Source organism: Schistocerca cancellata, chromosome 9 (assembly GCF_023864275.1).
Source record: "Schistocerca cancellata isolate TAMUIC-IGC-003103 chromosome 9, iqSchCanc2.1, whole genome shotgun sequence".
In the NCBI taxonomy this organism is placed as follows: Eukaryota; Metazoa; Arthropoda; class Insecta; order Orthoptera; family Acrididae; genus Schistocerca; species Schistocerca cancellata.
The window spans coordinates 287,607,689-287,635,682 of record NC_064634.1 but is presented as its reverse complement, the minus strand read 5'-3'; the positions used below and the strand labels follow the sequence as shown (position 1 = coordinate 287,635,682).

The 27,994-nt window shown below is 42.6% G+C and overlaps 1 protein-coding gene across 1 annotated transcript in view; it reads right to left on the bottom strand.

Annotated features, from left to right (window-relative positions):
- The window catches only part of LOC126101155 (uncharacterized), a 102,649-nt gene that overhangs the window by 21,282 nt on the left and 53,373 nt on the right, over nt 1-27,994 (bottom strand). Inside the window, exons 2-3 of the mRNA XM_049911848.1 lie at nt 16,195-17,059; nt 15,896-16,058 (exon numbers count right to left, since the gene is read on the bottom strand). Of these exons, the coding sequence (XP_049767805.1) occupies nt 15,896-16,058; nt 16,195-17,059 (1,028 nt within the window). The remainder of the gene's footprint in view (nt 1-15,895; nt 16,059-16,194; nt 17,060-27,994) is intronic.

The window sequence follows — 27,994 nt, the reverse complement described above, 5'->3', positions numbered from 1 at the left end:
ATTCATAATGTTTGAACACATTATATATTTCAAAATCCTACTACAAACTGGCGTTAGTGATATGGGTCTGTAATTCACTGGATTAAGCCTATTTCCTTTGTTGGGTATTGGCATGACTTGTGAAACTTTCCAGTCTTTAGGTATAGATCTTTTGACGAGAGAGCAGTTTATGTGATTGCTAAGTATGGAGCTATTGTATCAGCATAGTCTGAAAGGAACCTGACTGGTATAAAATCAAAATCAGAGGCCTTGTTTTATTGAGTGATTTAAGCTGCTTCGTTACACTGAGGATATCTACTTCTAAGTTACTCATGTTGGCAGTTGGTCTAGGTTCGCAGTCTCGAATATTTACTTTGTCTTCTTTGTAGGAGTAGTTTTAGAAAACATTGTTTAGTAACTTTGCTTTAGTGGCAATGTAGTCAGTGACATCACCATTGTTCCCTCACAGTGAAGCTGCTGATGTACGAGGTCTGTTCAAAAAATTCTGGAACATTCGTAATTTCATGCCAGTGGTGTGTTGGAGCAAAATGCTGCTGGCATCCCTGCGCATCCTGTGCTTAATGAGTAACTACTGGAAATTTCATTGTTGTATGTCATTTAGTTACTGTACAGTGCTGTATTGAGTAGAACGTTGTGTCACACAGTTTGCAAATTTTGAGATGGCAGAATTAGAGGAGCAACACATCTGCATTAAATTTTGCATGAAGCTCAAGAAAACCTTTACAGAGACAAACAAAATGATGCGGGAAGCCTACGGTGGTAAGTGCTTAAGCCATACTCTGAGTTATGAATGGTTAACACAGTTTAAAAATGGCCAGATGGAAGTTAAAGATGACCCACATTCAGTATACCCTTCGACATCTACCAATGGTGCTCATGTCAGGAACATCAACACAATTGTACGTGCCAATCGAAGACTGACTATCTGAGAGACTACTGAAGAATGTAACATTTCAGTTGGATCATGTCATGAAACCCTGACACAGCAACTTTGAGTGCATCGTGTTGCTGCAAAGTTCGTCCCAGGGCTCACGAGTCAAGACCAGAAAGACTTTCATCTTGCAATCTGTGAAGAGCTGTTGGATCGCACAAATGAGAACAACATGTTCCTTAAGAGATTCATAACTGGTGATGAATGGGACATAGATCTATGGTTATGACACTGAGACCAAGGTTCAATCTTCACAGTGGGTCGGGAAAGGTTCTCCAAGACCGAAGCAGCTCGTCAGATTGCAACCTCCTCTAGGATGATTTACTAGTTTGTAACATCCCCTCTGCAGAATGACAAACCCAAACTTATAACTTACGGGCCCCTTGAACTGTCTGGTACGGTAAGTGGTAGATTTACAGGGGTGCGTGGCAGGTCCTCTTTGGGCCTTACCTGTGCGGCAGCAGCGTAGTCAGCCTCCGCACTTTCTTAACCTGTAATCTTACCTGCCCTTACCTGCAGTTCAGCTGCTCGTACGTCATTTGGCACCCTGTGGATTGTGGACTTAGCAAATATGTAGAATTAAGGTTTTGGAGAGGAATTTTGGTGCTACTAAATAATGCAACACAGATCTTATAAAAGCAATTACATTCTAGAGACATGTTGGCCTAAAAATCCTTTGATACAATTTATTACAAACAAATTGCAAAATCGTAGTTTACACACCAGAATCCTGCCACATATCGGTCAGATATGCCCCTCTAAGTGGGTTTGAGACCACTGCTGGAAAACGATTGCATTTGGTTGCTGTCTCAATCAATTTAATCCCAACTGTGATCATATTAATATAATTCACTCAGCTGCCATGAGGGTCTTTTAATGCATCAGGCCAGGATCTTGTATTACTGGATGTCACGGAACTCCGTCTTTACTTACGCTTGATACCCCACATAAAAATAAACAGGATCATAACCAATTGGTAATAATGATCATTGGCAGATAAGAAAAACACAATTGCAATAGCAGGAGCGAGCACAGCAGTCGACTTACCATGTTCAATGACTATCATGTTGTTGAATGCAATAAGCTTTGCTCAATTAACTATTTGCGTCTATGCCTCAGTAATTGTCACATATTAAGATAAACATTCATTCACGGTCTAAATAACTTCACCACGCATGCGAACATTACTTCGCCACTGTCCTATTCAGATTTAGCAAAAAAGCAAAGCTTAGTTTGTAATCCTGCGTGAGCGCAGCTGCTGGCCATCTGTGCTGCTCCCCAGTCGAACAGCTAGTCCCCAACAGTGGCGTGCTGTGCGCCCTTATCCCCCACTAAACCACTTGTGACATCAGCCACCATCTTTTCCCTTAAAATAGACACATTTTACATTATACTTCCCCTGTTGCTTTCTGCGCACATGCACTTTTGATTTACACTCTTCTGCAAATTCTACTCGAATTTAAAGTTTTTTTCAAATGAACTACTTTTTTACCCTTCAGCAGCCTCTGGTCAGACCAGGCCACCTTCTCCATCCCCAAGGGGTGTTCGCCTGTGGATACTGCGTCATATTTCTAAGCTACTCCTGGCTTTTCTGTGACCTTCTGCCTTCATGTTCTCACAATTCACTGTGCTGGCCTACCGCGCCCAACTTGGCTCTTATCATAACCCTCCGGCATGCTACCTCCGCTCTGGCCATCCGCCTCTCTGCTATACCGCTGCAGTCTAAGCAGCACTCACTTAATTAAAAAGGCTACACCTTTAGTTTCATTGCCCATACAACAACCGGGTTTCTTTCTGAAGCCACCTCATATTCTTAGTTATCGAATGAAGTTCTTAAAATTATTGCTTATCTGAAGCGTGGTGATTCATGCACAGCACCTTGCCACATTTCAAGGTCAGGTCAAATGTCAAAGAGATGTTGATAGTTTTTTTTTTTACTTTGAAGGAATTGTTCTTAATGAATTTGTGCCACAGGGGCAAACTGTTAATCAATGGTACTATCAGGATGTGTTGTGATGCCTGCAAGAAAATGTGAGAAGAAAATGGCCTGAAATGTGGGGAGACCATTCATCGCTATTGAATCACAATAACTTGTCCCTGTTGTGCTTGAATAATGCAAATAAAAAAAAAAGTAATTACTGTGCTGCCTCATCTTCCATACTTTCCAGACCTGGCTCATTGAAAGGACAAAGATTTGCAATGATAGATGAGATAAAAGACAATCCACAGATGGCACTTCGTACCATCCAGCAAGAGGCATACCAAGACAGCTTCCGGAAGTGGAATCTGCATTGGGAGCGATTTATCAGTTGTGGAGGAGAATATTTCTGTTCTGGCATAATAGTCAAGTGCAGGCATGATGGTCAGGAATGGTAGAGCAGAGAGGGCTGTGAAGAAGACGTCAACCAATAGTACACTGACCGACCCTTCTCTAGGACAACACCAAGACAGCAGCAGCCTCTAGGTGAAAAGAACATAAGCACTGTGCCGCCTGGATGTGGCACAGTTGAAGACTAGCTGTTCAACGAGCTCTATAGCAGTGACTTAGGAACTGTATTATTTCGCTTGTATTAGGAGTTGTGTAAACGGAAGAGATTTTCTTATTTTGTCTGTCGCCTATTGCTATGACACACCATTTTAAATTCTCAAAGTTAAGCATTGTCATTATCTTTCTGTAATAAAAATTCATCAATACGAATTGCTTGAATTGTTGTCTAGCAACCTGAGACAGAAGGTTTCCTAGGCACCCCATATTCGGCAAGTAGGCAGAACACAATAATCTCTAAGGAGATCATGCACAATAAGTAAATGGAATACACAGAATAATTTTATGGACAAAATTCCGGAATTTTTTGAACAGACCTTGTACTTTATATATGACCAGAATCTGTCTGGATTTTCTGCCAGATAATAAGACAGAGTTCCGTTGTGGAATATATTAAAAGCATCTCGCACTTGAGCTCAGGCTAAATTTTGAGCTTCTGTAAAACTTCGCCAGTCTTGGGGATTTTGCATTCTCTTAAATTTGGCATGCTTTTTCCATTGCTTCTGCAACAGTTTTCTAACCTGTTTTGTGCACAACGGGGGATCAGTATCATCACTTATTAATTTATATGGTGCATATCTCTCAACTGCCACTGAATACTTTTTTGAATTCAAACCACATCTCGTTTACGCTTACACAGTCAAATAGGAAGGAGTGGAGATCACCTTTTAGAAAAGCATCAAGCAAATTTATATCTTCTTTTTTAAACAGATGTAGTTTGCATTTATATTTGTTGGATTTTAATGTTATAGTATTCGGTCTCTACAACAACCCTGTGGTCACTAGTCCCCGTATTCATCATGATGCTCCCAATTTCTTAAGGATTATTTGTATATTTTTGCAGCTGTTTACACTTCAAGTGGGCTCCTGAAATAAATGTTCAAAACAATTTTCTGAGAAAGCATTCAGTACAATTTTGAGTGACTTTTGTGCCTACTACAGGCCTTTAACACACATTTTTCCCAACATGTCGAAGGTAGATTGAAGTTTTCACCAACTATAATTGTAGTGGGGTACGTATTTGAAATAAGACTCAAGTTTTCTTTAACTGCTCAACAAATGTACCATCCGAGTCAGGGGTTTAGTGAAATAAAACATTACTTATTCCAGTTGTCAACTATAACTTCTACCAATGCTAACTCACAGGGACTACCTACTTCAATTTAAGTAAGAGGTAAACTACTTCCAACAGCAATAAACACTTCACTAACAACTGTATTTAATCTATCGTTTCTGAAAAGAGTTAAGTCCTTTATAAAAATTTTGGCTGAATTTATTTCCGGCTTTAACCAGCTTTTTGTGCTGATGACAATTTGAGCTTCAGTGTTTTCTATTAGCACTTGGAATTTTGGTTCTTTCCCAACACAGCTATGACGATTAACAACTACAATACAAATTGTTTCTAGATCTACCTTCAAGTGTGTGTCCTGTGCACTTTTAGACTGTAGTTTCCCCAAGTCCCTCTAAAGAAGCACCCAACCCCTTCGCACAGCTTCTGCTATCTGTATAGTCACATTCTGTATGTAGTGCACCCCTGACCTTTTAAGCAATGAACACAAAACTGTCCATTCCAGACTTATGAGATTTTGCTCAACACTGTAGAAAGTCACACCTACCTTTCATAAGATCACCCAGGCAATGAAACAATATGCTGTCTTCTACACATTTGACAAATACATCAGCACATCCACCTTGATTGTCTTCAAATCAACACTCCAGAGGCACAGGAGTTTACCTTCTCTCATTATCACCACCTTATACTTTGTGCAGCATTCTTCTCCTCACTAAGAAATCTGCAGCTTATCAAGCGGTCATTTCAGAACCCCTTCAATGCTGCAACTGCTCAATTCTTATGCAGATGAACAGAATGAAGGTGTTCGTCATTTGATCCAGATAGATGCTGACAGAGCAGCTGGTGCACGACTGGCATGTGGACAGGATCAGGTCCTGTCCTCTCAGCATTTCTCAGCCTGTACCACAGAAACATCCTTTGGATTGTATTTATATTGGGTATTTAAGTCTATTCATGAACTGCTGGTGGCTTGCAGCCATCAACACTTTATCAAGCTTCCCTTTGCATTAGCCATGGAAGTAGCACTATTTGTCACTAAAGGAGCATTTTACAACCTTACGCAAAACAACAGTTCTCATTTCAAAAAAGACTCATTTACCTCTTCATGCAAGTGCAGTACACACATCCATATGATTACATTTGATCCTGTAGAAAATTGAGCAGTAGATTAGACACTAATAATCTTTTTAAGCCTCAGATACACAAATTCCTCAATGTGCAACATTAGAAGAAGCCTGATTAGTGTGTTACTGGACACTGTCTGTTCCAGGTTGCAGCTCCGATGAGCTCAGATGTTTTAGATCACTGACATTACACACTCCTTGACTTGCTGAAGGCACATCCACGGGATCTGCCACTGCAGCAGTCTCTCTTTCGCAAGAGCAACCTAGTCTCACTGCATACCTTCTTCACATGCAAGATGGACTGTAAGCACTGAGCACTTGTCGGCAGCAGCATGTTTGCCGTCATGGCTGTATTACTCACCCTAAGATGACCGCCTGGTACCGTAGCTCCTCTGCCTCCCCATTTTTCTCTATACAACTGCCGCTGCCAGAAACTCAACAGCAGCAGTAGGAGCTTTGTCCTTAATCAGCCCGATCACAGCCATCGGAATGGGCTAAACAGATGATTCAATAACGTTGGACCCTGATGAGAAAATTGAAGGTAGATTAAACTCTAATGTCCTATTGAATTATGTGGTCAGTAGAGACAGGGCACTAACTCAGATTAGAGGAAGATGAGGAAGGAAATAACTCATATCCTTCTCAAAGGAACAATCCTGGTATTTGCTTTAAATGATTTAGGGAAACCACTGAAAACTCAAAACTGACTGGTTGGATGGGGATTGAACTGCAACACTCCCAAATGTGAGTCCAGCTCCTTACCACTGCAGTACACCACTTCGATTAGGGACTTTGATCGACATTGACACTCATTTCCACCTTGCCTCTAGTCCATCTCTGGAGCTGCCACCACTGAACTCACCTAGCACATCATCACTGTCATGAACATCAAGCAGTTGGCATTGCTGCAACACCTGACAAATGGTCTGATTGAACCCAGTCCGTTAGTAGGAACACTCTTGCATAACTCCCTCAGAGTGCTCATACTGTGGCATTGCCTTGGAGGTTTTTGACCTTACAACTGAGGGATCAACTGTTTCTTCTAGGCATTAATAAAAAGTCTGCTGAGGAGTTGACTGTTGTAGTGTCGGTGGCATCCGTGGAGGGTGCCATGCACGCCATCGAGAATTACCACTAGCCTATTAACATGCGAAGCTCACTTTTAATTGACAATAAACTCTGTGTGTGTCAGGGGTGTTTACTACTTGAATTAGAGGCAACTTAGTATAAGCATTGATAAATAACAACAGTAACTGAATTTATTTACATTTGGCTGGGTCTTCAGGATTCAGGGTGTGGTTAACACTTAACAACAGACATGAATTTCAATGATCTGATCTTTTTTTATTTTCTTCAACCAAGAAGGCAGAGAAGGAGAAAAGGAAGGAAATTAGGCCCTATTGCTGCCGAAGTCATTACAGATGAAGCACAAGCTCAGGGTGGGGAAGGAGGGGGGAAGATGACTGACTGTGCCCTTTCCAAGAAAAATGGAGGAAGATTGGGTTTAATGTCCTGTCAACATTGAGGTCATTAGAGACAAGCACAAGCTCAGGTAATGTCAAGGATGCGGAAGGAAATCGGCCATGCCCTTTCACAGGCACCATTCTCACATTTGCCTGGAGCAATTTAGGGAAATCACGGGAAATCTAAACCTGGATGGTCAGACGTGGTTTGAATCGTCATTCTCCTGAACACGAGTTGTGTGTGCTAACCACTGCACCACCTTGCTCGGTGCCCTTTCAAATGAACCATCCCACCATCTGCCATTAAGTGATTTAGCAAAATCTTAATTTGGCTTATGATGCTGCGGTTATCTATTCCTCCCACAGAAACCAGTTCTTCTTCTGTAGTCCAGTCCACACATCTGCCCTGTTAGAACCCAATGTTTCTCTGCTGGAGAGCTGTAGTAGAACCAGTACATTACACGTATCTACAGGTTGCCTTGAAGGTTTTGGTTTTAGTTTAAGTGCTATATTAGAGGATAGATAGTGTGTGATTGAAAACTTAAATATTGTTACTTTCTTGATACAAAAACACCATCAAGCCTGTGTTAATCTTAAGTTACAGTTTGCACACACACACGCGTGCACGCACACACACACACGCGCGCACGCGAACGCAGTAATAGTCACTCAACAGCCAGATTATGGTATTTAATCGGGCCTTTCACAAAAAAGATTCTAAAATGGTTTGTCTGTGGTAGAATGCCTGCTCTAATATTGTCCTAATCAATCTCTTAAAACATTCAGTTCTTCATCACATGCCACGAGGATTTTAGTTGATACAGGAGTCGCAATTTACATATAAAATCCAAAATTTCCCATGTTCATCTTTAGCACTCACTCATTCACGTTCACTTTCTGGCACTCCACAGTGAAGTGTAACTCATAATTCCACAAAATTATCACATCTATTCAGAGCTTATAATATTAATGACTGGACATCATGAAGGCTGAGCAATGAATTTTTTCTTGCCTCCACAAAGCAATTCTTTGGCTCACAAACACATGTGACTGTATTGCTTCTGATTGGCTGATACACATCATAGCCAATCCGATATCAGTATTAAACCATACAACCCCACAGCTTTTACTATGGACCAATCACACCATAATAGCTGTCCACAGTAATTTATTAAAAGACGAATATCAACATTTTGTCATGTATTCTTTCATGTTTGCTGCTATCTCATTTAAATCCTGCCTGCCTAATAAACTACGAAACTAGAGTGAAACAGCAAACGCAGAAGAATATACGTATCGTGTCATGTTTATATTCGTATTATTCTTATGCCTAATAGTGATACAGTGAGAAATGAAGCACGGCAACTGACTAGATTTGTAATTCTAAGATGACTCTAATTTCTGTGCAGAATTTGATGTACCAAAGAAGCGGCCGCAAAGATTTTCAAACGGAGAAACATTTTCGCCTAACTCTCGTTCAGAACATGTTCTATCATATGCAGTCTATTATTTGGTTCTTGTTTATCATTATCAAAGAAAGCAGCAGTGTAAGTAACAACAAATAGCAGTCTCTTGCCATTGTTTCGCTAATGAGACTATTACTCTCTCTTTTTTTTTGAACTGTAAGCGGCGATAGCGCGCACAAAAGCAAGCCATGCCGCGAGCGGCGACAGGCCGTAAACACGCACTATCAGAATGCGACAAACAATGCGTGACACAGTACAGTAATGCATTTTCAGCTTAGAGTGACGCAAACACCTATAACAAAGAAAACAGCACTTATCAGATCAAAGCAAAATAAGCAATCGATTCAAACCAGACGAAGCACGTGAAAAAGTAAGGGTACCCGTATAAATACGGACGGAGCGCCTGACGCATAGCAATGGCTACCTGGTAAAGCTTAACTGCTAAGCTTACGACTCGAACCAAACTACTGTAGCTGTATCGTCATTCATTCGACCTAAATTGTGTGTCATATTACAATGGACCAACTTTGTTTCGATTTGGAGGTGCGGCCTAAAACTTTACTCTCCCCTTGAATTTCGAGTCTCAAATTTCCGGTGCGGCTTAGATTCGGGAATTTTTTTTTTCCTTTATTTCGAGTCTCATTTTTCAGGTGCGGCTTAGATTCGAGTGCGGCTTAGATTCGAGTAAATACGATATGCGACTTAACTTCTGAGGTCATCAGTCGCCTATCACTGAGAACTAATTAAACCTAACTAACCTAAGGACATCACACACATCCAATTTTTACACAATCCACTCTAGCCACTGTCACGAATAATGACGAAGAAATGATGAGGACAACACGAACACTCAGTCCCTGGGCAGAGAAAATCCCTAACCCAGCCAGGAATCAAACCTGGGACCCCATTTTCTGCCTTGATAAGAGAATAGTTGTGAGAGTGGATGTAGTAAACTCATGGCTACCAAAATGGAGCTTATATATAATAGAGGGAAACATTCCACGTGGGAAAAATATATCTAAAAACAAAGATGATGAGACTTACCAAACAAAAGTGCTGGCAGGTCGATAGACACACAAACAAACAAACACAAACATACACACAAAATTCAAGCTTTTGCAACAAATGGTTGCTTCATCAGGAAAGAGGGAAGGAGAGGGAAAGACGAAAGGATGTGGGTTTTAAGGGAGAGGGTAAGGAGTCATTCCAATCCCAGGAGCGGAAAGACCTACCCTAGGGGGAAAAAGGGACAGGTATACACTCGCGCACACACACACACACACACACACACACACACACACACACACACACACACACACACACACACACACACACACATATATCCATCCGCACATACACAGACAAAAGCAGACATTTGTAAAGGCAAGGAGTTTGGGCAGGGATGTCAGTCGAGGTGGAAGTAAAGAGGCAAAGATGTTGTTGAAAGACAGGTGAGGTATGAGTGGCGGCAACTTGAAATTAGCGAAGGTTGAGGCCTGGTGGATAACGGGAAGAGAGGATATATTGAAGGGCAAGTTCCCATCTCCGGACGGTGTAACACTGTGCCAAGATGTGCTGGCCGTGCACCAAAGCATGTTTAGCTATAGGGTGATCCTCATTACCAACAAACACTGTCTGCCTGTGTCCATTCATGCGAATGGACAGTTTTTGTTGCTGGTCATTCCCACATAGAAAGCGTCACAGCGTACGCAGGTCAGTTGGTAAATCACGTGGGTGCTTTCACATGTGGCTCTGCCTTCGATCGTGTACACCTTCCGAGTTACAGGACTGGAGTAGGTGGTGGTGGGAGGGTGCATGGGACAGGTTTTACACCGGGGGCGGTTACAAGGGTAGGAGCCAGAGGGTAGGGAAGGTGGTTTGGGGATTTCATAGGGATGAACCAAGAGGTTACGAAGGTTAGGTGGACAGCGGAAAGACACTCTTGGTGGAGTGGGGAGGATTTCATGAAGGATGGATCTCATTTCAGGGCAGGATTTGAGGAAGTCGTATCCCTGCTGGAGAGCCACATTCAGAGTTTGATCCAGTCCCGGAAAGTATCCGGTCACAGGTGGGGCACTTTTGGGGTTCTTCTGTGAGAGGTTTTGGGTTTGAGGGGATGAGGAAGTGGCTCTAGCTATTTGCTTCTGTACCAGGTCGGGAGGGTAGTTGCGGGATGTGAAAGCTGTTTTCAGGTTGTTGGTGTAATGGTTCAGGGATTCGGGATTGCAGCAGATTCGTTTGCCATGAAGACCTAAGCTGTAGGGAAGTGACCGTTTGAATGGAATGGATGGCAGTTGTCTTAATGGAGGTACTGTTGCTTGTTGGTGGGTTTAATGTGGCTGGATGTGTGAAGCTGGCCATTGGACAGATGGAGGTCAACATCAAGGAAAGTGGCATGGGATTTGGAGTAGGACCAGGTGAATCTGATGGAACCAAAGGAGTTGAGGTTGGAGAGGAAATTCTGGAGTTGTTCTTCACTGTGAGTCCAGATCATGAAGAATGGTGGTGGTGTCTTAGCTACGGATGGGCTACCACCAAGGGCTGCGATCCTGGCCACCATACAGTGGGAAGTGCTTAACTTCCTACATCTGGGAAATGGAAGGCGGGCGAAGGGGGGGGGGGGGGGGGATGATGATTCGGGTCTCTTATACCATATACCAAGTCACTGGTCCATAGCAATGTGTATTGGCCTGGAACTGACAGTGACATTGAGCGCCATATCACGAACTGCTCCGACAAGGGGAGAGCGCCAATTGTGAAATTCAGATTCAATTCATACTGCGCATAATAATAGCTCATAGCCAGAGGTGTAATGTGGCAAAGCACCAAGATGCACTTCTCAGCCGTTGTTGAGAAAATCGACAGTTAAAAGAAACTATTGCGGTGAAATACTCTCTACGATTAATAATTTTCTACAGCGTCATGGCGCAGCGGTAAGCGCTCTGGTTCGTAATCAAAAGGTCGCCGGATCGAATCTCGCGCCATGCAACTTTTTTTTATTATTTGTTTTTTGTAATTCAAATGTACACACACCCCCCCCCCCCCCCCCCCCCCCCCCCCGGTAATCAGTTGCAACAATTATGCATATAATAAGTTATTGAAAGTCATTTGTCGTGGAAAAATAATACTTGAAATACAACACAATATCACAAATAATATTCAAGTGGATACAATTTATTGAAACGTTCAGTATACACTCGCACATAATTAACAATTAGTGACCAGAAGTAGCTGGAGTATCGCACAAACCAGAGTGATAGTTATCATAGAAACATTGAAAGCAGTAAACAGCACGACATCGAGCACATCTGATAAATGATGTATTTTTACAAGAACAATTGTTTTTTAAATTATCTGTTGGGAAACACACCTGATTGACATTCTGAAAAATTGTTCTATTGTTTGTCAGCTTTGATGCATACCACGCGTATCGTATCATATCGGCAAAAACCGGAGAAGACAATTGGCGGTGGACGAGGGATTGGATTTTTATACAATCGTCCCTGGAGTTGATGCCACGGTTTCGCTTGATTAAAAAAGCACAATTTTGAAGGTGCTTGATCAAATTTTTTACCTGCCGGTAAAAATACATGTCACACGGTTGGACAAGAGGAGTGCACTTTGGAGGAATGACTTTTACAGTGCACGTTGGTAACTTCTTATTGTCCTGGAACATCTCATCGTATAACACCGAGTTCGTTTGCCCACCCCAAGAGTCGATCAGAAGGAGAAATCCTTTCTTTTGTACGTACGGTTGCAAAGCATTACGCAAGAAGTCCATGAACAAACCCGTTGTTAGTTTACCGGATTTGGAGGATGTAATAATAACGTTGGTATACTTCTTGGCGTACTCGTCGACTGTCTTCTGTACTCTGGGCCAAACGTACCTGTGGACTCTTTGAGGCATACGAAAACAAGAGGCAAGACTCGTCCAGACATCGTGATTGAATATTGTGCCGTATACGAATGGGTCACCTTGTTCATGTCATGTCGGGTTACCAGGACAGCCTTTGACCCTTTTTCGGCGAGAGTTCTGTCGAACGTGGACTGGTACTGGCACCCTGACAAACAAAATATAAAAATATAATTTATATAAGAAATATACGAAATCTGTGTTGTCTATCATATACCAATCATCATATTCTATCATCATGTCATATGACATTTGTGAACAGCTCTTTACGTACCTCTTTGATCAGTATTAATTATGAAATCTTTGTCAAAGTTAGTTATCAACATTCGCATCTGGATCCGAAATGTGTCCGCTGCGACCAAAATTTCGTCTTAGGTAGCCGTCTTTTTCCGGGAAACAAATTTTGTGATTTTTCGTTGCCGAATCCCATGCTTCTTTTTAAATTCGGTGACCCATGTTTTTGAAGCTTTGAAGTTGAAATCTGGGAACTGACTTGCAGCGCCCAAGGCCCACTGCTGCAGGTTTCTGGTAGTAACTTGCTGGAAGTTTTGTCGAGCTTCTACGAAGCGATCATGCACCCATGAATCGATGGTACAATATTTATCAAATTTGCTACAAATAGCCCATATTTGTCAAACAAGAGCACCCCTTTTTTTGTACAGTTTTGAGACTCCAGCCTGGATGTTTTTGGCCAGATTGACAGCTCTAATTTTGTAATCCAGAGAAATATAGTCGTACCCTTTTTTTTCTTCTCGTCCGGCTCGTATTCGTCTGATGATTCGTTGGCAATGGGACTCGTTTCAATGTCTTTGTAGGCATTATTATCATCAATTTCATTAATGTCTACCAGTTCCTCATCATGAACGAGGGTTTTTTCAGCGAGCATTTGCAGCGTATTCTGAAACATTTCTTCCCCAATTACCATTGCTTCTTCGTTGATTGATGATGACGGTTCTGCTGCAATGCGATTACTGTTACAAAGGAGGCTTTCAAAATACACCAACGCATCTTTCAATTGTTGTTTCGCCACTTCACTGTGTATAGAATCTTCTTCGATCACATCACTTTCATGCGAAGGGCCTGGATCGCTATCCAATTGTACCGCCTCCATTTTTCCGTTTGTTTAACAGGGTGTACCAAAGCTCTCACGTACGCACTGATTTTTGACGATGTTATAAGTTGCGCTAGGGACTGCATCTACCTTCTTTCAAAGTTAGCAGGCAACTAGGCTGTTATGCGGCGGCTCGTTTCAGCCCATTCAACATCTGTCCTTCAAGTGTAACAAGCGAGTAATGGAGTTTATGTTTCATACTGCCACAGCAAATTTGTGTTCGTGGGGTCTCTATTCTAATTCGAACATCTGACTTACACTATACATATTCATTTCGAAATATCATTTCTACGTCTTCCGTTCACTACAGGGCTATTACAAATGATTGAAGCGATTTAATAAATTCACTGTAGCTTCATTCATTGACATATGGTCACAACACACTACAGATACGTAGAAAAACTCATAAAGTTTCGTTCGGCTGAAGCTGCACTTCAGGTTTCTGCCGCCAGAGCGCTCGAGAGCGCAGTGAGACAAAATGGCGACAGGAGCTGAGAAAGCTTATGTCGTGCTTGAAATGCACTCACATCAGTCAGTCATAACAGTGCAACGACACTTCAGGACGAAGTTCAACAAAGATCCACCAACTGCTAACTCCATTCGGCGATGGTATGCGCAGTTTAAAGCTTCTGGATGCCTCTGTAAGGGGAAATCAACGGGTCGGCCTGCAGTGAGCGAAGAAACGGTGGAACGCGTGCGGGCAAGTTTCACGCGTAGCCCGCGGAAAGTGGCTCATGCCAGAACTGGAGACCCACAGCGCTGACTTCATCTTTCAACAGAATGGTGCTCCACCGCACTTCCATCATGATGTTCGGCATTTCTTAAACAGGAGATTGGAAAACCGATGGATCGGTCGTGGTGGAGATCATGATCAGCAATTCATGTCATGGCCTCCACGCTCTCCCGACTTAACCCCATGCGATTTCTTTCTGTGGGGTTATGTGAAAGATTCAGTGTTTAAACCTCCTCTACCAAGAAACGTGCCAGAACTGCGAGCTCGCATCAACGATGCTTTCGAACTCGTTGATGGGGACATGCTGCGCCGAGTGTGGGAGGAACTTGATTATCGGCTTGATGTCTGCCGAATCACTAAAGGGGCACATATCGAACATTTGTGAATGCCTAAAAAAACTTTTTGAGTTTTTGTATGTGTGTGCAAAGCATTGTGAAAATATCTCAAATAATAAAGTTATTGTAGAGCTGTGAAATCGCTTCAATCATTTGTAATAACCCTGTATATGTGGTAAACATTATGAAGACAATTAATAACATTTGTGATATACAACTTTGTTTGCGGAAAACATAATAATGTTCGAAGTCGCCAGTTTTTCCATGATAAACGACTTTCAACAACTTATTATATGCATAATTATTGCAACTTATTGCCGGGAAGGTTGCATGGTGCGAGATTCGATCCGGCGACCTTCGGATTACGAACCCGAGCGCTTACCGCTGTGCCACGATGCTGTAGAAAATAATTAATCACAGAAAGTATTTCACCGCAAAGGTTTCTTTTAACTGTCGATTTTCTCGACAACGGCTAAGAAGTGCTTTGCCACATTACAGCTCTGGCCAGGAGGTTTTATTATGCGCAGTACGAATCTAATCTGAATTTCACAATTGGCGGCCTCCCCTTGTGAGTGTGCTACACAATAAGCAGCACTGCGAACAACACACACTGTGACCTGCACCACAGCATCTGTGGGTGTGTCTCTGTCGATTTTTTGAGTCTCTTCCTAAATTCTTACTGGTTGTTGGTTGTTGATGCTTCCTCAACATTTCTGTACGTTATCCATTGTACTTCCTCATCAACCGTGTTTACAATTCAGGCCCTCTCCAAAAAGAGAGACATTTTTATTTAATTTAACGATTTTCTTACATGATTACGGCATATTATTGTCCACAGTTTGTCTCTCAGACCCTCCATGATTTCTGTGCGCATCAAGACATTCGTTACACGACTGCTGCTCCACTCACAATCTAATGGCGAGGCGGATCAGGTTGTCTGCACGTTCAAGGTTCAAATGAAGAAGCAAGTTGTGGGCTCTTCTACGGATGATGCCTTGATGCGCCTCTCAAGTCTTTAAACGTTTACACTGGTGTTTTCATTGGTTAAGATGTAATGCCTTAAAGAACTGTCAGGAAATGAAACAAAATATTTTGAGGGCAAATGTGGAAATACTGTATTACAATGCTGTGGAAAATAACAGTTATTATTTTTAAAAAACCACTAGTTCTTATTTTAAAAAATACATAATTACCACACTCACAATTATGATTGAAGGCCAATCGTGGATTTCGTGCATAAAAATCAGGGGTTTCTGCATGGCAGTCAAACCAATGCATCCGGCGATACTTGCCAAGATCTTTAATGCGTAGCTGGTCCCCATAATTATGAACTTTTACCCTTTTACTAACAGTATCTGGATGCTCCTGCAAACATTATTTGCAGGAAAAAATTAATTTTAATTCCTTGGACATATAGCTGTATCATTTACCTGTTACAGTCAAATGACTCACTAACTTCTATGGAAACTACTGAAATATAAAATATTTGCAAATCACTTACCTTTCTTAAGGGTGTTTCTAATCCATAACCAGCACTCAATTGTTCAGATTTATTCCTGCATTTGCATTTCTTTAGTTTAACATCTTGTTTAATTATATTCTCTTGAGAACTACTTCCATCCTCATCTGTAGCTTCTGCACTGTGTACAATGCCACCTTTCTTTGTTTGGGTTGCAGTGTCTTTAAACAGCACATTTCTAATAGATTGTGACTGACGCCGCAGCCTACGTAGGAAAATTGATTGAGGAGAATAATTTATCATATCTCTAGCATTTAACAATGACTGAAGATCTTTATCTGCAACTGATTTGCCTTTTTGGACTCTTCTCTCATAGGATTTCTTGGGGTGGTTCATTCCAACATTCTTTGCCTCTAATTTACTGGAATGTGGTATTTTACATCGACAGCTTTTAGAACATTTATGAGTAAAAATGTTTCTGATGTAACAGTTATGGTTTTCAGAATCGCTCTCATCTGACAGAACTATCCCTGGACAGTAACACTCAGGACAAGGTTTAAACACTCTTTTCTTGGCACTGCCTGACTGTTTCTTGTGTTTTTTGGGGCTTCGCCCATGTGACTGACATAATTTCTTTTTCTTATATGATGAGACAATAAGCACAGGTCGCCTAATTTTCTTAGCTGATGGTGGTGTTGCATATTTGGTGACATGAGACTTATTTGCTCCCTGCTTTCTTACATGAGTAAAATCTTCATCGGAACTTCCTTCAGTGTGTTGCTCTCTGGACATACCAAGGACACAAGCAATATTTTTTGAATTATTTCTAGTTTTCCATGCATCATATTTCCGCCTATTGGGAGATGCACTTGATAAATGTTTTACCCTCTCCAATGGTCTAGGTGTTCTGTAAATTGATAAGAAATAATTTAAGAAGAATAATAGGAAAACTAAGCAATACATATGAAAATAATTATGAGTGACTATACTTTTCTGGGAGTATTGGAAGAAATATTTTTTTAATTTAGGCATAACATTACAATACACATAAATTATTTATACTATTTCTCTTTAAAATGTATTATTCAGTTGTTCCTTGGTTTAGTTTCCACATTAAATTGTATGTTTCCTGATAAATGGTTGGGAATGCAAGCATCACCCCTCCCCCTTCCCTGCCCCTCCCCACATATCAAGCAAAGCAAGCAAGCAGTTTCCAAAGAAACTTAAAAAAACACTCTTATTCGCAAACAAAGAAATCTTATTTTCATTTTTAACAATAATTTCAATTGCTACTGAACCATAGGTTTAATGTCACTTGCACTGTTGCCATATACGAGGGCTATCCACAAAGAACATTACATTTTGGAATTAAAAATAAATAAAGTATTGGAATTTTTTTTATTATATACAGATGAAAGCCACACTTAAATACTACTTTTCTACATAGTTGCCATTTAAATTAAGGCACTTATCGTAGCGATGGACGAGCTTGGAAATTCCTTCGTCGTAAAATTCGGACACCTGTGCCTTAAACCACGTGGCGACTGTCTTTTGGGACAGAAAAGGTGTGATTTTTGTGGATTTCCTGGAAAGAGGCACTACAATAAACTCTCAAAGGTATTGCCAAACTCTGCACAACCTCAGAAGAGCAATACAAAACAAACACAGGGGAAAGTTGGGCTCAAGATCTTGCTGATTCACGACAACACCTGGGCCCACACGGCAAATGCCACTCGTGAAGTTCTCGAATCTTTTAAGTGGGAGTTGTTTCCTCATCCGCCGTACAGTCCCGACCTGGCACCGAGTGACTTCCACTTATTCCCAGCAATGAAGAAGTGGTTGGCTATGCAGCGTTTTGATGACGACACACAGCTTCAAGAAGAGGTAACCACATGGTTGAAGGCGCAGGCGGCTGAATTTTACGACGAAGGAATTTCCAAGTTCGTCCATCGCTACGATAAGTGCCTTAATTTAAATGGCAACTATGTAGAAAAGTAGTATTTAAGTGTGGCTTTCATCTGTATATAATAAAAAAATTACCCAATACTTTATTTATTTTTAATTCCAAAACGTAATGTACTTTGTGGATAGCCTTTGTATTACAGATAGCAACCCTTTTTGTGCTCCACATTATATACAATTTTGTTTTTGTAGATGCTTAAATTAAATTGATAACATGGTGGTGAGTCTGCAAATCCAAAGAATGTGTTATGATGATCTTTTTTTTTTTTTAATGTTGAAAGTGGATGCAGTAGAAAGGGGGAGGGGGATTGAAAGAGACTGAACTTTGAGGTCATAAGACCTTTTTTTCCCTTTGATAATCTAAGCCTTAATTTCAGCATCCCCCCACTTTACTGGAATGTGGTAGTTTGCATTGGCAGGTTTTGTGAACATTTATGAGTAACAATGTTTCTGACATAACAGCTATGGTTTTCAGAATCACTCTCATCTGACAGAACTATTTCTGGACAGTAAAAAATACACACACACACACACACACACACACACACACACACACACACACACACACACAAAGCAATTATTGTGTAAGCACCACTGGATTGAGGGGAGGTGGCTGGGTAGAATTTGGGAGAATGATGGCTGTATATGTCCTACACACTAGAATTAGTTGGAGTGCCATTGTGTAATAAACTTAGGTCAAGATCTGTGATTATTCACTCAGAGTACTTCAGATGTTCTACCACTTTCTCACAACGGGTTTTGGGCCTTGAAACTGCCCATGGTCTAAGGTACATGGTCATGTGTACATAAGAACTACAAAATAATGTATAAATATTTGGCTTAAGGAACACTAGAACAATTATTGCCTGAGAAACAGAGATAAATCAGTAGTAGCAAATGAAGCACGGACACTTATTTTTCTCGAATACTATGATTTTATCAAGATCCAATTGTTACTATGCTACGTTTTGCAGAGAGGTCGTAGAAATTCAAAAGACGAAAAACAATTATAACAGAAAAGAAGAAAGAGTGAAATTAGACAAATTGTGGATCTTATTGCTACATAAAGTAGAGTGTTGAGGAGTTCTTTTACACTGAAATGAGTGTTAAATGGTTCCGAACATTGAGTAGTGAAAGGCAGGTTCTTATCTTACACCCATCTGTCGCCTTTATGGAACGATGAAGGATAGTTGCCGGATGCAGATGCTTAAGGGTAGTGTGCTGCATAGTATTCTATGATAACAGTACAGTCAGAATGGATGTTGCCATCTTCGAGGAAACTGGAAATACTGTTGTTAGCTGGTGACAACAGATAATATTGGTCCACATCCGTGAAAAAGAGGTATGGCTCCTTATGATAGCAGCATACCTTTCCCAACCTCCTTAATTTTGGTGGGTCACAAGGCAGTGAGCCACGTTTACAGCCTTTTAAAGGTAAAGAAGTTTTCCCACTGACGACATTTCTCATGTTGGAGCACCCAACTTTGATGTTTGTTTGTCTAAGCAATTTCATGTTTCCATCATCTAAATAGTTTGCAATGAGATGTTCCCGAGAAAAGCGGAATTACCTAGTCTGTGCTTTTAATACTGAAGTAGTTGTGTCTTGTGTCCTATATACTGTATTAAGTCTGTGATATCCCCTCGTAGAGCAGCTTTTGATGACAGGGTGGCATTGAAAATATGCCCGTCAGCTCTCTGGAAGACCCATTACTGACGGTGTTTGGTTGGGCATCAATGTGGGAGGGTTACATCAAATGAGAATGATTGCAGATCATACTGTTTCCACCATTTGATTGAGGAGAGGCAGCTGGGGGTACAAATCAAGAGAACGGTGGCTGTATATGTTCCATGTACCACACCAAAATGAGATGGGGTGTCATTGTTTAGCAAACATAGGTCAAGGTCTTTGATTAATAGTTCAATTAGGGCACCTCAGTTTAGTGTCGTATCACTCTTTCTCACAATGGGTTGTGGGCTTTGAAACCACTCATGAGGAGAAAAAGTAAAGGTAGCTGATGGATCAGGTTAGTTATCTCTGCTGTCGGCTCCCTGTCCAGAGGGAGATAGGCGTCACAGATAGTAAAATCCATAGTTGTATGTACAGGGTGACAATTATTGAACTGTATGAGTAAAATTGTCATAATTTCTGCGTTAGGATGTTCAAACTGCACGGTTGTCCACGTGGCATGATGGGAATTAGTATGCACAGTACAGTTTGGTTTCACGACAAAGCCCATTTTCATTTGGATGGGCTCATCATAAGCAAAACTGGTGCATTTGGGGGATTAAGAATATGCATTTTGCGATTGAGAAGTCTCTCAATGGGTGACTGTGTGGTGTGAAACGTCCAGTCACAGAATAATTGGTGTAATATTCCTTGATGGCACAGTGACTACTGAATGGTACATTAAGGTTTTGGAGGATGATTTCACCCCTATTATCCAAAGTGACCCTGATTTTGACAAGATGTGGTTCATGCAAGATGGAACTCAACACCATTGAAACAGGAGAGTGTTTCATGTCCTGGAGGAGCTCTTTGGGGACCACATTCTGGCTCAGGGGTACCAAGAGGCCACTGGCATGGACCTCAATTGACCACCATATTCTCTGGATCTGAACATATGCATCTCCTTTTTGTGAGGCTATATTAAAGACAAGGTGTACAGCAATAACCCTAAAATCATTGCTGAGCTGAAAACAGCCATTCAGGAGGTCATCGACAGCATCGAAGTTCCGACACTTCAACATGTCACACAGAATTTCGCTATTTGTCTGCACCACATCATCGCCAATGATGGCAGGCACATTGAACATATCATAACCAAAATCTGAATATCTATAGTGACATTTGCATGTTGAATAAAGTGTGTACATGTCACGGTTTGTAACTATTGTATGTTTTTTTTCCGTATAGTTCAATAGTTGTCAGCCTGTATGTGAACAGATACAGCCTGCAGCACTACACTGAGCAGAACTTAACCAATAAAGGTGTGCACAAGCACCAATGTGAAGACACCACCTGAAGCTCATTCAGAGCCAGCTGTATTTTTGAAGTAGGCACTGAGATTACATAAGGTAAAGCTATATGTTGCAAAGAATCAAGCTTCCTTGAGGGCTATAGATATTGTTGGGTAAAAGTAAAGTAGGTGTCAGAGTTCTGCTAGGTGGTGAAAATGACCGTTACAGTTCCACTGGATGATGGTTTTAGGGGTACCTAGGTATGGCAGTAAGGATACTAGAAGGTGGGGCATTTTTAGCCTCTGCCTGCACCACCTGTTAAGTAGGAATGGTGTCAACATGCATAATTTCAACATTTAAGTGTGAGTTGGCGGGCTGGTTGAGCACTGAGGGATTAAACAGCAATGTCATCACTGAATAAGCAGCTCAACTGAAGTTAGTGACATCTGCCAGAAATTTCATCGTATTATGAAATTATGTAGGAGTGGTAAAACTGAGACACTGAAAGCAGTATTGATGCCAGAGTTGAAAAATTATTTAAGGAGAAGTATAGGTAAATGTGTTGTCAGCTAGTCTCTAGATCACAGCTGATGAGCGGTCTCCCATAACTAGTGTCTGGCTATCTGGCCCCCCCTCCCACAAATCCAATTATGCGACAGAGTAAGTAATGTCTTCTAGTCAGGAGAGTCATAATAGGGTAATTTCACAGAAAGTGGAGTTTTAATTGTCTGTAACAGTCCCTACACCTTTGTTTGGCAACAAATCAACACCGCTGGCATCATAAAATCTTTCCTGTATATTGTTCATTTCACCTATCTGGTTTTTTCTTTGTTTTTTTTTTTCCTTCCACATTAAATCAAACAATGGAAAATCCAGGATGAAATATCACAATATTATGAAAAGGATATTTGTTCACCATATAGCGCGTGTGTTGAGATGCAGATAGGCACAACAAAAAAACTATTGGAAAGTGAGCTTTCGACCAACAAGGACTGTCGAAAATAGACATCCACATTCCTCCCAAACCACACCACCTTCTCCCCCATTCACTTTACCTCGTCCTACTCAACCAAACAAGCCACCCTTCCTCAATGCTGACCTCCACCTTAAAGATGGCTACATCAGTACCTCTGTCCATATCAAATCTACCAACCTCTAGCAATACTTCCACTTCAAAAGTCGCCACTCATTCCATACTTAGAAGTCCCTTCCATACATCCTAGCCACCCGTGCCCATCACCTCTGTAGTGACAAGTAGTCCCTCTCTAAATGTACTAAATCCTCCCACAGTGGTATTCCACCACCCACCAAACCTACACAATAGCCTTGTCCATCCCTACAAAAACCCCTTTCCCAACTCCTTGCCTAATGGCTCATATCCATGTAAAATGAAATGATCGTATGGCATTTATTGGCCGGGATATCCCCTTCGGGATTCGGCCGTCTGTAATAGACCCAGATGCAAGATCTGTTCCATACATCATCCCAACACCACCTACTGCAGTCCGTCACTAACATCACCTATCCCATCAAAGGCAGAGCTACCTGTGAAACCAGTATGTGATCTGCAAGCTACGCTGTAACCACTGTGCTGCATTCAGTGTGGGCATGATAACCAACAAGCCATCTGTCCACATGAATAGCCGCCGACCCCATTGCTGAGCATGCCATCCAACACAACATTCTTCATTTCAATAAGTGCTTCACAGCCTGTGCCATCTGGAGCCTTCCCACCAACATTAGCTTTCCAGATTTGTGAGGTGGAAACTCTCCCTGCAATATATCCTACGTTCACGTAACATTCCTGGTCTCAAGCTTTATTAGTCATTGTCCGTACCCATCTAGTCCCTTTCCTGTTCACATTCCAGCACTACACAGCCCTCTATTTCACCAACAGACCCTCAGCCTTTTTCCTTTTCTCCTTTTCCGCTAAGCCCCCGCCCCCCCTTCCCCTTCCCCTCCCCTCCGTCGAATCTCCCACGTGCAACTAGCTGCCCTACCTTCTCTCCACCTCACCCATGTACACTCCCACAAGCAACACTTTACCACCCCTCTACCCTGCTATCCCTCCCCCTCCCCGGCCCAGCCTCCTCCTTACCCCCATCACCCGGTTGCCTCTCCCATCATGTGCTGCTGCTTACAGTCTGGCTTCAGCTGCCAGACATTGCAGTCATGTATGTGTGAATTCTGCTTTCAGACACACACGTGTGTGTGTGTGTGTGTGTGTGTGTGTGTGTGTGTGTGTGTGTGTGTGTGTGTGAGAGAGAGAGAGAGAGAGAGAGAGAGAGAGAGAGAGAGAGAGAGAGAACAGGGACATGGAGAAAGGGCTAAAAGAGACACCATACAGAAATGGAGGTCCAAAACTAAATATTAAATGGCCTTTGCCATATTGGTTTGGCGGATAAAAAGTAAAATGCGGTCAACAGCCCGCGTTTCATTTGCTAAAATGGCCGATAACTCAGACGGCAAACCCAAGCGGGAATGTAAACGGTTAAAAAAAATGGACATTCCGTCAGGAAGTGGTGGACAGTTAAGACTTGGGCGCAATGTGTACAAAGTGGTGCGGTAGTGCCACTCATCAATTGATGATGGCTAAAAAGGCAGTGCCCAATATGCAGCCCAATTAAAATGATCTCCTCCCGCCAGGGCTGAGAGGAGGTCGTCCAAGCCGCTGGGAGAGGCTTAATAAGCCAGAGCTTATTCCCTTGAAGAAAGGACCATTGGCGATGTCAAAGGGACACCTCTTGACAGACAGAAACACAAGAGATCATCAGAGGGAATATAAGAACTAGTGGGCTGAGGTACGAGGACTGCAGTCTTGGCAGCAGCGTGAGCAGCCTTGTTTCCTGGCAGACCAACATGATCAGGAACCCAGATAAACATCACAGTGGCTCCACCAAGACTGAGTAAGTGACAGTTTTCCTGGAGCTGCTGCACTAAGAGATGGGCGGTGTACAGTGCACATAGACTTTGAAGGGTGCTGAGAGAGTCCAAGCAGAGGACACAACTGAAAAATCTGTGTTGCACAATGCACTCCATGGCTTGATACAGGGCGAAGAGCTCGGCTGTAAATACCGAGCAGTGTGCCAGAAGCTGATATCAAAAAACACAGGTGCCAATGACGAAGGCACACCCAACCCCACGGTCAGTCCAAGAGCCATCAGTGTACACAAAGGTACTATTGCCAAGTTCCATGTGAAGGTCGTGAAACTGAATGCGATAGAGCGAGGCTGGAGTAGTGTCCTTAGGAAGCGAATGAAGGCGAAGGTTAACATGGGTTGCTTCAGGATGCCAAGGTGGTGAACAATTCACACCCATTGGGAAAGTTGCAGGTAGTGTGAAGTTAAGCCGCCATATCCAAGTGCCAAAAGCGGACTCCAGGAGGTAACAGAGAAGAGGGAAGCACCCCATATTGGCAATCAAGGGAATCATCAATGAAGGAGGCATAGAATAGGTGGCCATGCATGGCAGACAAATGGCATGCATACCTGCTGAGGAGAAAGTCATGGCAGTAGGACAGCAGTAGTTCAGCAGCTTCAGCATACAGACTCTCAACTGGGCTAGTGTAAAAGGCGCCAGTGGCAAACGGATGCTAAGATGGTGGATAGTGTTGAGACAGCATAAGAGGGATGCATAAACAAAGCACCCATAGTTGAGTTTCGAGTGGACAAGGGACCGGTACAAATGGAGGAGGGTGGTTCGATCAGCACCCCAGGACATACCAGTGACGACATGTAGGACACTGAGGAACCGCGTACAGCGGGTTGCCAGGTAAGACACGTGGGAGGACCAAGAGTGTTTCCTATCAAGCATGAGCCCCAGGAATTTTGTAGTTTCAATGAACGGTAGGGCAACAGGCCCAAGATGAATAGAAGGTGGGATGGAACCCTGAGACACATCGTATTCCTGGATAAAGGTGACCGACAAGGCAGCACCTACATGCACCTTGAAAACTCTGTCCTTTAACAATTCCTCAAGAAAACAGGGTAGGTGGCCACGGAAGCCACACATGTAGAGAGCATGAAGGATACCAGTCCTCCAACAGTTGTCGTAGGCCTTCTACAAATCGAAAAACATGACCACAATCTGGGATTTCCACAGAAAACCATTCATGATATGGGTGGACAAAGTAATGAGGTGGTCAACTGCTGAACGCCGTGCTTGGAATCCACACTGTGCATTCGTTAGTAAATTGCGTCAGTCGAGCCACCATAACAGCCGGGCATGAATCTTACATTTTATCACCTTGCAAATGCAGTTTGTGAGAGAGATTGGGCCGTAGCTAGAAGGAAGGTTTGTATCCTTACCAGGCTTAGTTATTGGTATGACGGTGGTTTCACACCAAAGTCTGGGAAATGTGCCCTCTGCCCTGATGCAGTTGTACATGTTAATCAGAAAGTGCTTGCCTGCAAGAGAAAGGTGCTGGAACATCTGAATGTGGACTGCGTCTGGCCCTGGGGTGGAGGATCGGGATGAACTGAGAGCATGATCTGCTCCTTCATAGTAAAGGCAGCACTGTAGCGCTCACAATTCTGAGAAGAGAATAGTATCACCTGAGTCTCCTTCACTCGTTTCTGATGGAGGAAGGTAGGGTGATAGTGGAAAGTTCTCGAAACTTCCACAAATTGGCAGCCCAAGGTGTTGGAAATAGCAATAGGGTCCACGATAAAATCGTCTGCTACTGTCAGGCCGGAAATTGGCGAATGGATCTTGGTCCCAGAGAGCCGTCAGAAGCTCGCCCACATGAAAGAGGAAGAGGTGGAACTGTTAAAAGAACTAGTGCATGAAATCCAGCTAGTTTTTTTGCTATCCCATGTGTTAAAACAATGACAGTGTTTGTTCAATACGTACCGCAATATTCTGCAGGACTTGTGAACTGTGTGGTTAGGTTTTTATTGCTCGTAGATGTTCAATAGTTAACTAGTGTAGCAGTATGTGGATGTTCACCTGCAAACTATTAACGAGGCTTATCAAAAGTTAAACAATAGTGCACGGGCCATATTAAATGTGTATATGGAGGCTTGTGAACAGTTAAAGTAAACAACAGCGAAATGCAAATGTGCAACTGTCGGCTACATCTTTTAAAGTAGTCCTTGTTCGACTTTCATCCCCCATTTTTCAGCTAGTATAGCAATGCAGTATGTCGACACTGAGGACCACAAACAAAGAAATAGAGCAGGTGAACGTCACGTATCAACAAGACGTTCTAGTGTGGTTAAAATGATGACACTTGTAGCATCGCATCGGGTTTGGAATGTACGGCCGGATTGTGATAATTTCATTGCTTGCTTTGATCTTGGACGGAAGCATCACTCTATCAAAGGTGTGAAAAAGAGTGCGGGTGGGCACTAAGGAGGAATCTACCTTTTTCATTACCCAGTGGACGGCAATGACACCCTGATCAGAAAGGCAACACTTGATTTCAACCTTGGTTACACAGTCGAGCAGCCTTGTGTAAATAAGACCATGGAAAGAACTCGGTATTCTATGGGCCTCGACATGAACAGGGTAGCCATTGACAAGCAGTAGTTGTGCTTGAGAATCAGTAGTCTCCGAAAGCAGAGTGCCATTCTGTAAACGAGAGCAGAATTTCACAGGGCCCGCAATTGCATCAACACCTTTCTGAATAATAAATAGATTTACCGTGGCGAAGGAATGACCGTCTTCAATGTGTGAGACCACGAGGAACTGTGGTGCAACAGGAAGGGTCTTTGAATCATTGGTCTTATTACATTTACATTTCATAGACACTGAATTTGAAGATGATTGACTCATTGCGAGAGAGTCCCCCATGATTGCCAGTGTGTCTGATAGCACACTCCTTCCAAATGGGGGCCCCTTTCACAAGGGGGCGCACCCGCCTTAGGTGATTGTTCACATCTCCTAAACACCTGACAGAGGGACCAATCGGCAATATGGGAATGTTGCAGCTCAGGCAATTGCCCCTCCCTGGGCTTGGCCTGTAACGGGGGTACATGCGAACCCTACCTGTCGACCCAGGGCTGGGTTACGCAGTCACCTGTTACACGTCAGACGTATAGGCTGGCCTTCAGGTGTGCAAAGGGAGGAAAAAGAAGAGAAAGAGGAACCTCAAATGCCAAAGCGGAGGAACGAGAGGGGAAGGGAAATAAAGAAAGGAAAAGGGAGCGAAAAACAATGGTGATAGTGTTTACATCATAGACAGACAATGCATTCCCAATAACACCCCAGACATGTTCCCCAATGGAGGGGAAAAAGAATAGCAAAAGACTAGGACAGACATGCAGCACAGAAGGGAAAAATGCTGCAAAGGCTGGGGCCCTGTGGCAGCCAAGCACGAACCCACCAAAGAGACGCGAGCCCTCTGTGTGTGTGTATACGGCACACTTTGTCCATTTTCGAAAAAGGCTTTGTTGGCCGAAAGCTCACTTCCTGACAGTCTTTTTGTTGTTCCTATCTGCGACTCACCATCTCCACTACATCATCAGTAGCAATATCCTTTTCATAATACTGTTATTTTCATGTTAATACTTTGACGTACCGTACACACATGTTATGTACCTAATCAGGGACTGAGTAAATAGTGAAAGTGAGAAAGCAGTTGGATTAACAATAAGAAAACAAAGTGAGGGAAATAATCAGTGGGTGGGGCCACACAAGTATCCCCTGTGTCTCTACATGCAACAAGGGCCATCCCTCCCATAGTCATCCTATCCTTTATCTGTTATAGTCAATGCAGTAAGGAGGGGAACAGCCTCCTCTAGTCAGTGAATTGTAACCCCTAAAAAAGAAGTCTTGGTATGGCAGAGAAAGAGGCTAACCACATGTAAAAGCAATTGAAACAAAAGGATTACTGAGGCAGCCAAGCAAAGAGGTAGGGTTGAGAGCCACTAGATCCAACATGTGGCGGGAGATGTCCCTGCCCCTGCCCCTGCCCCTGCCC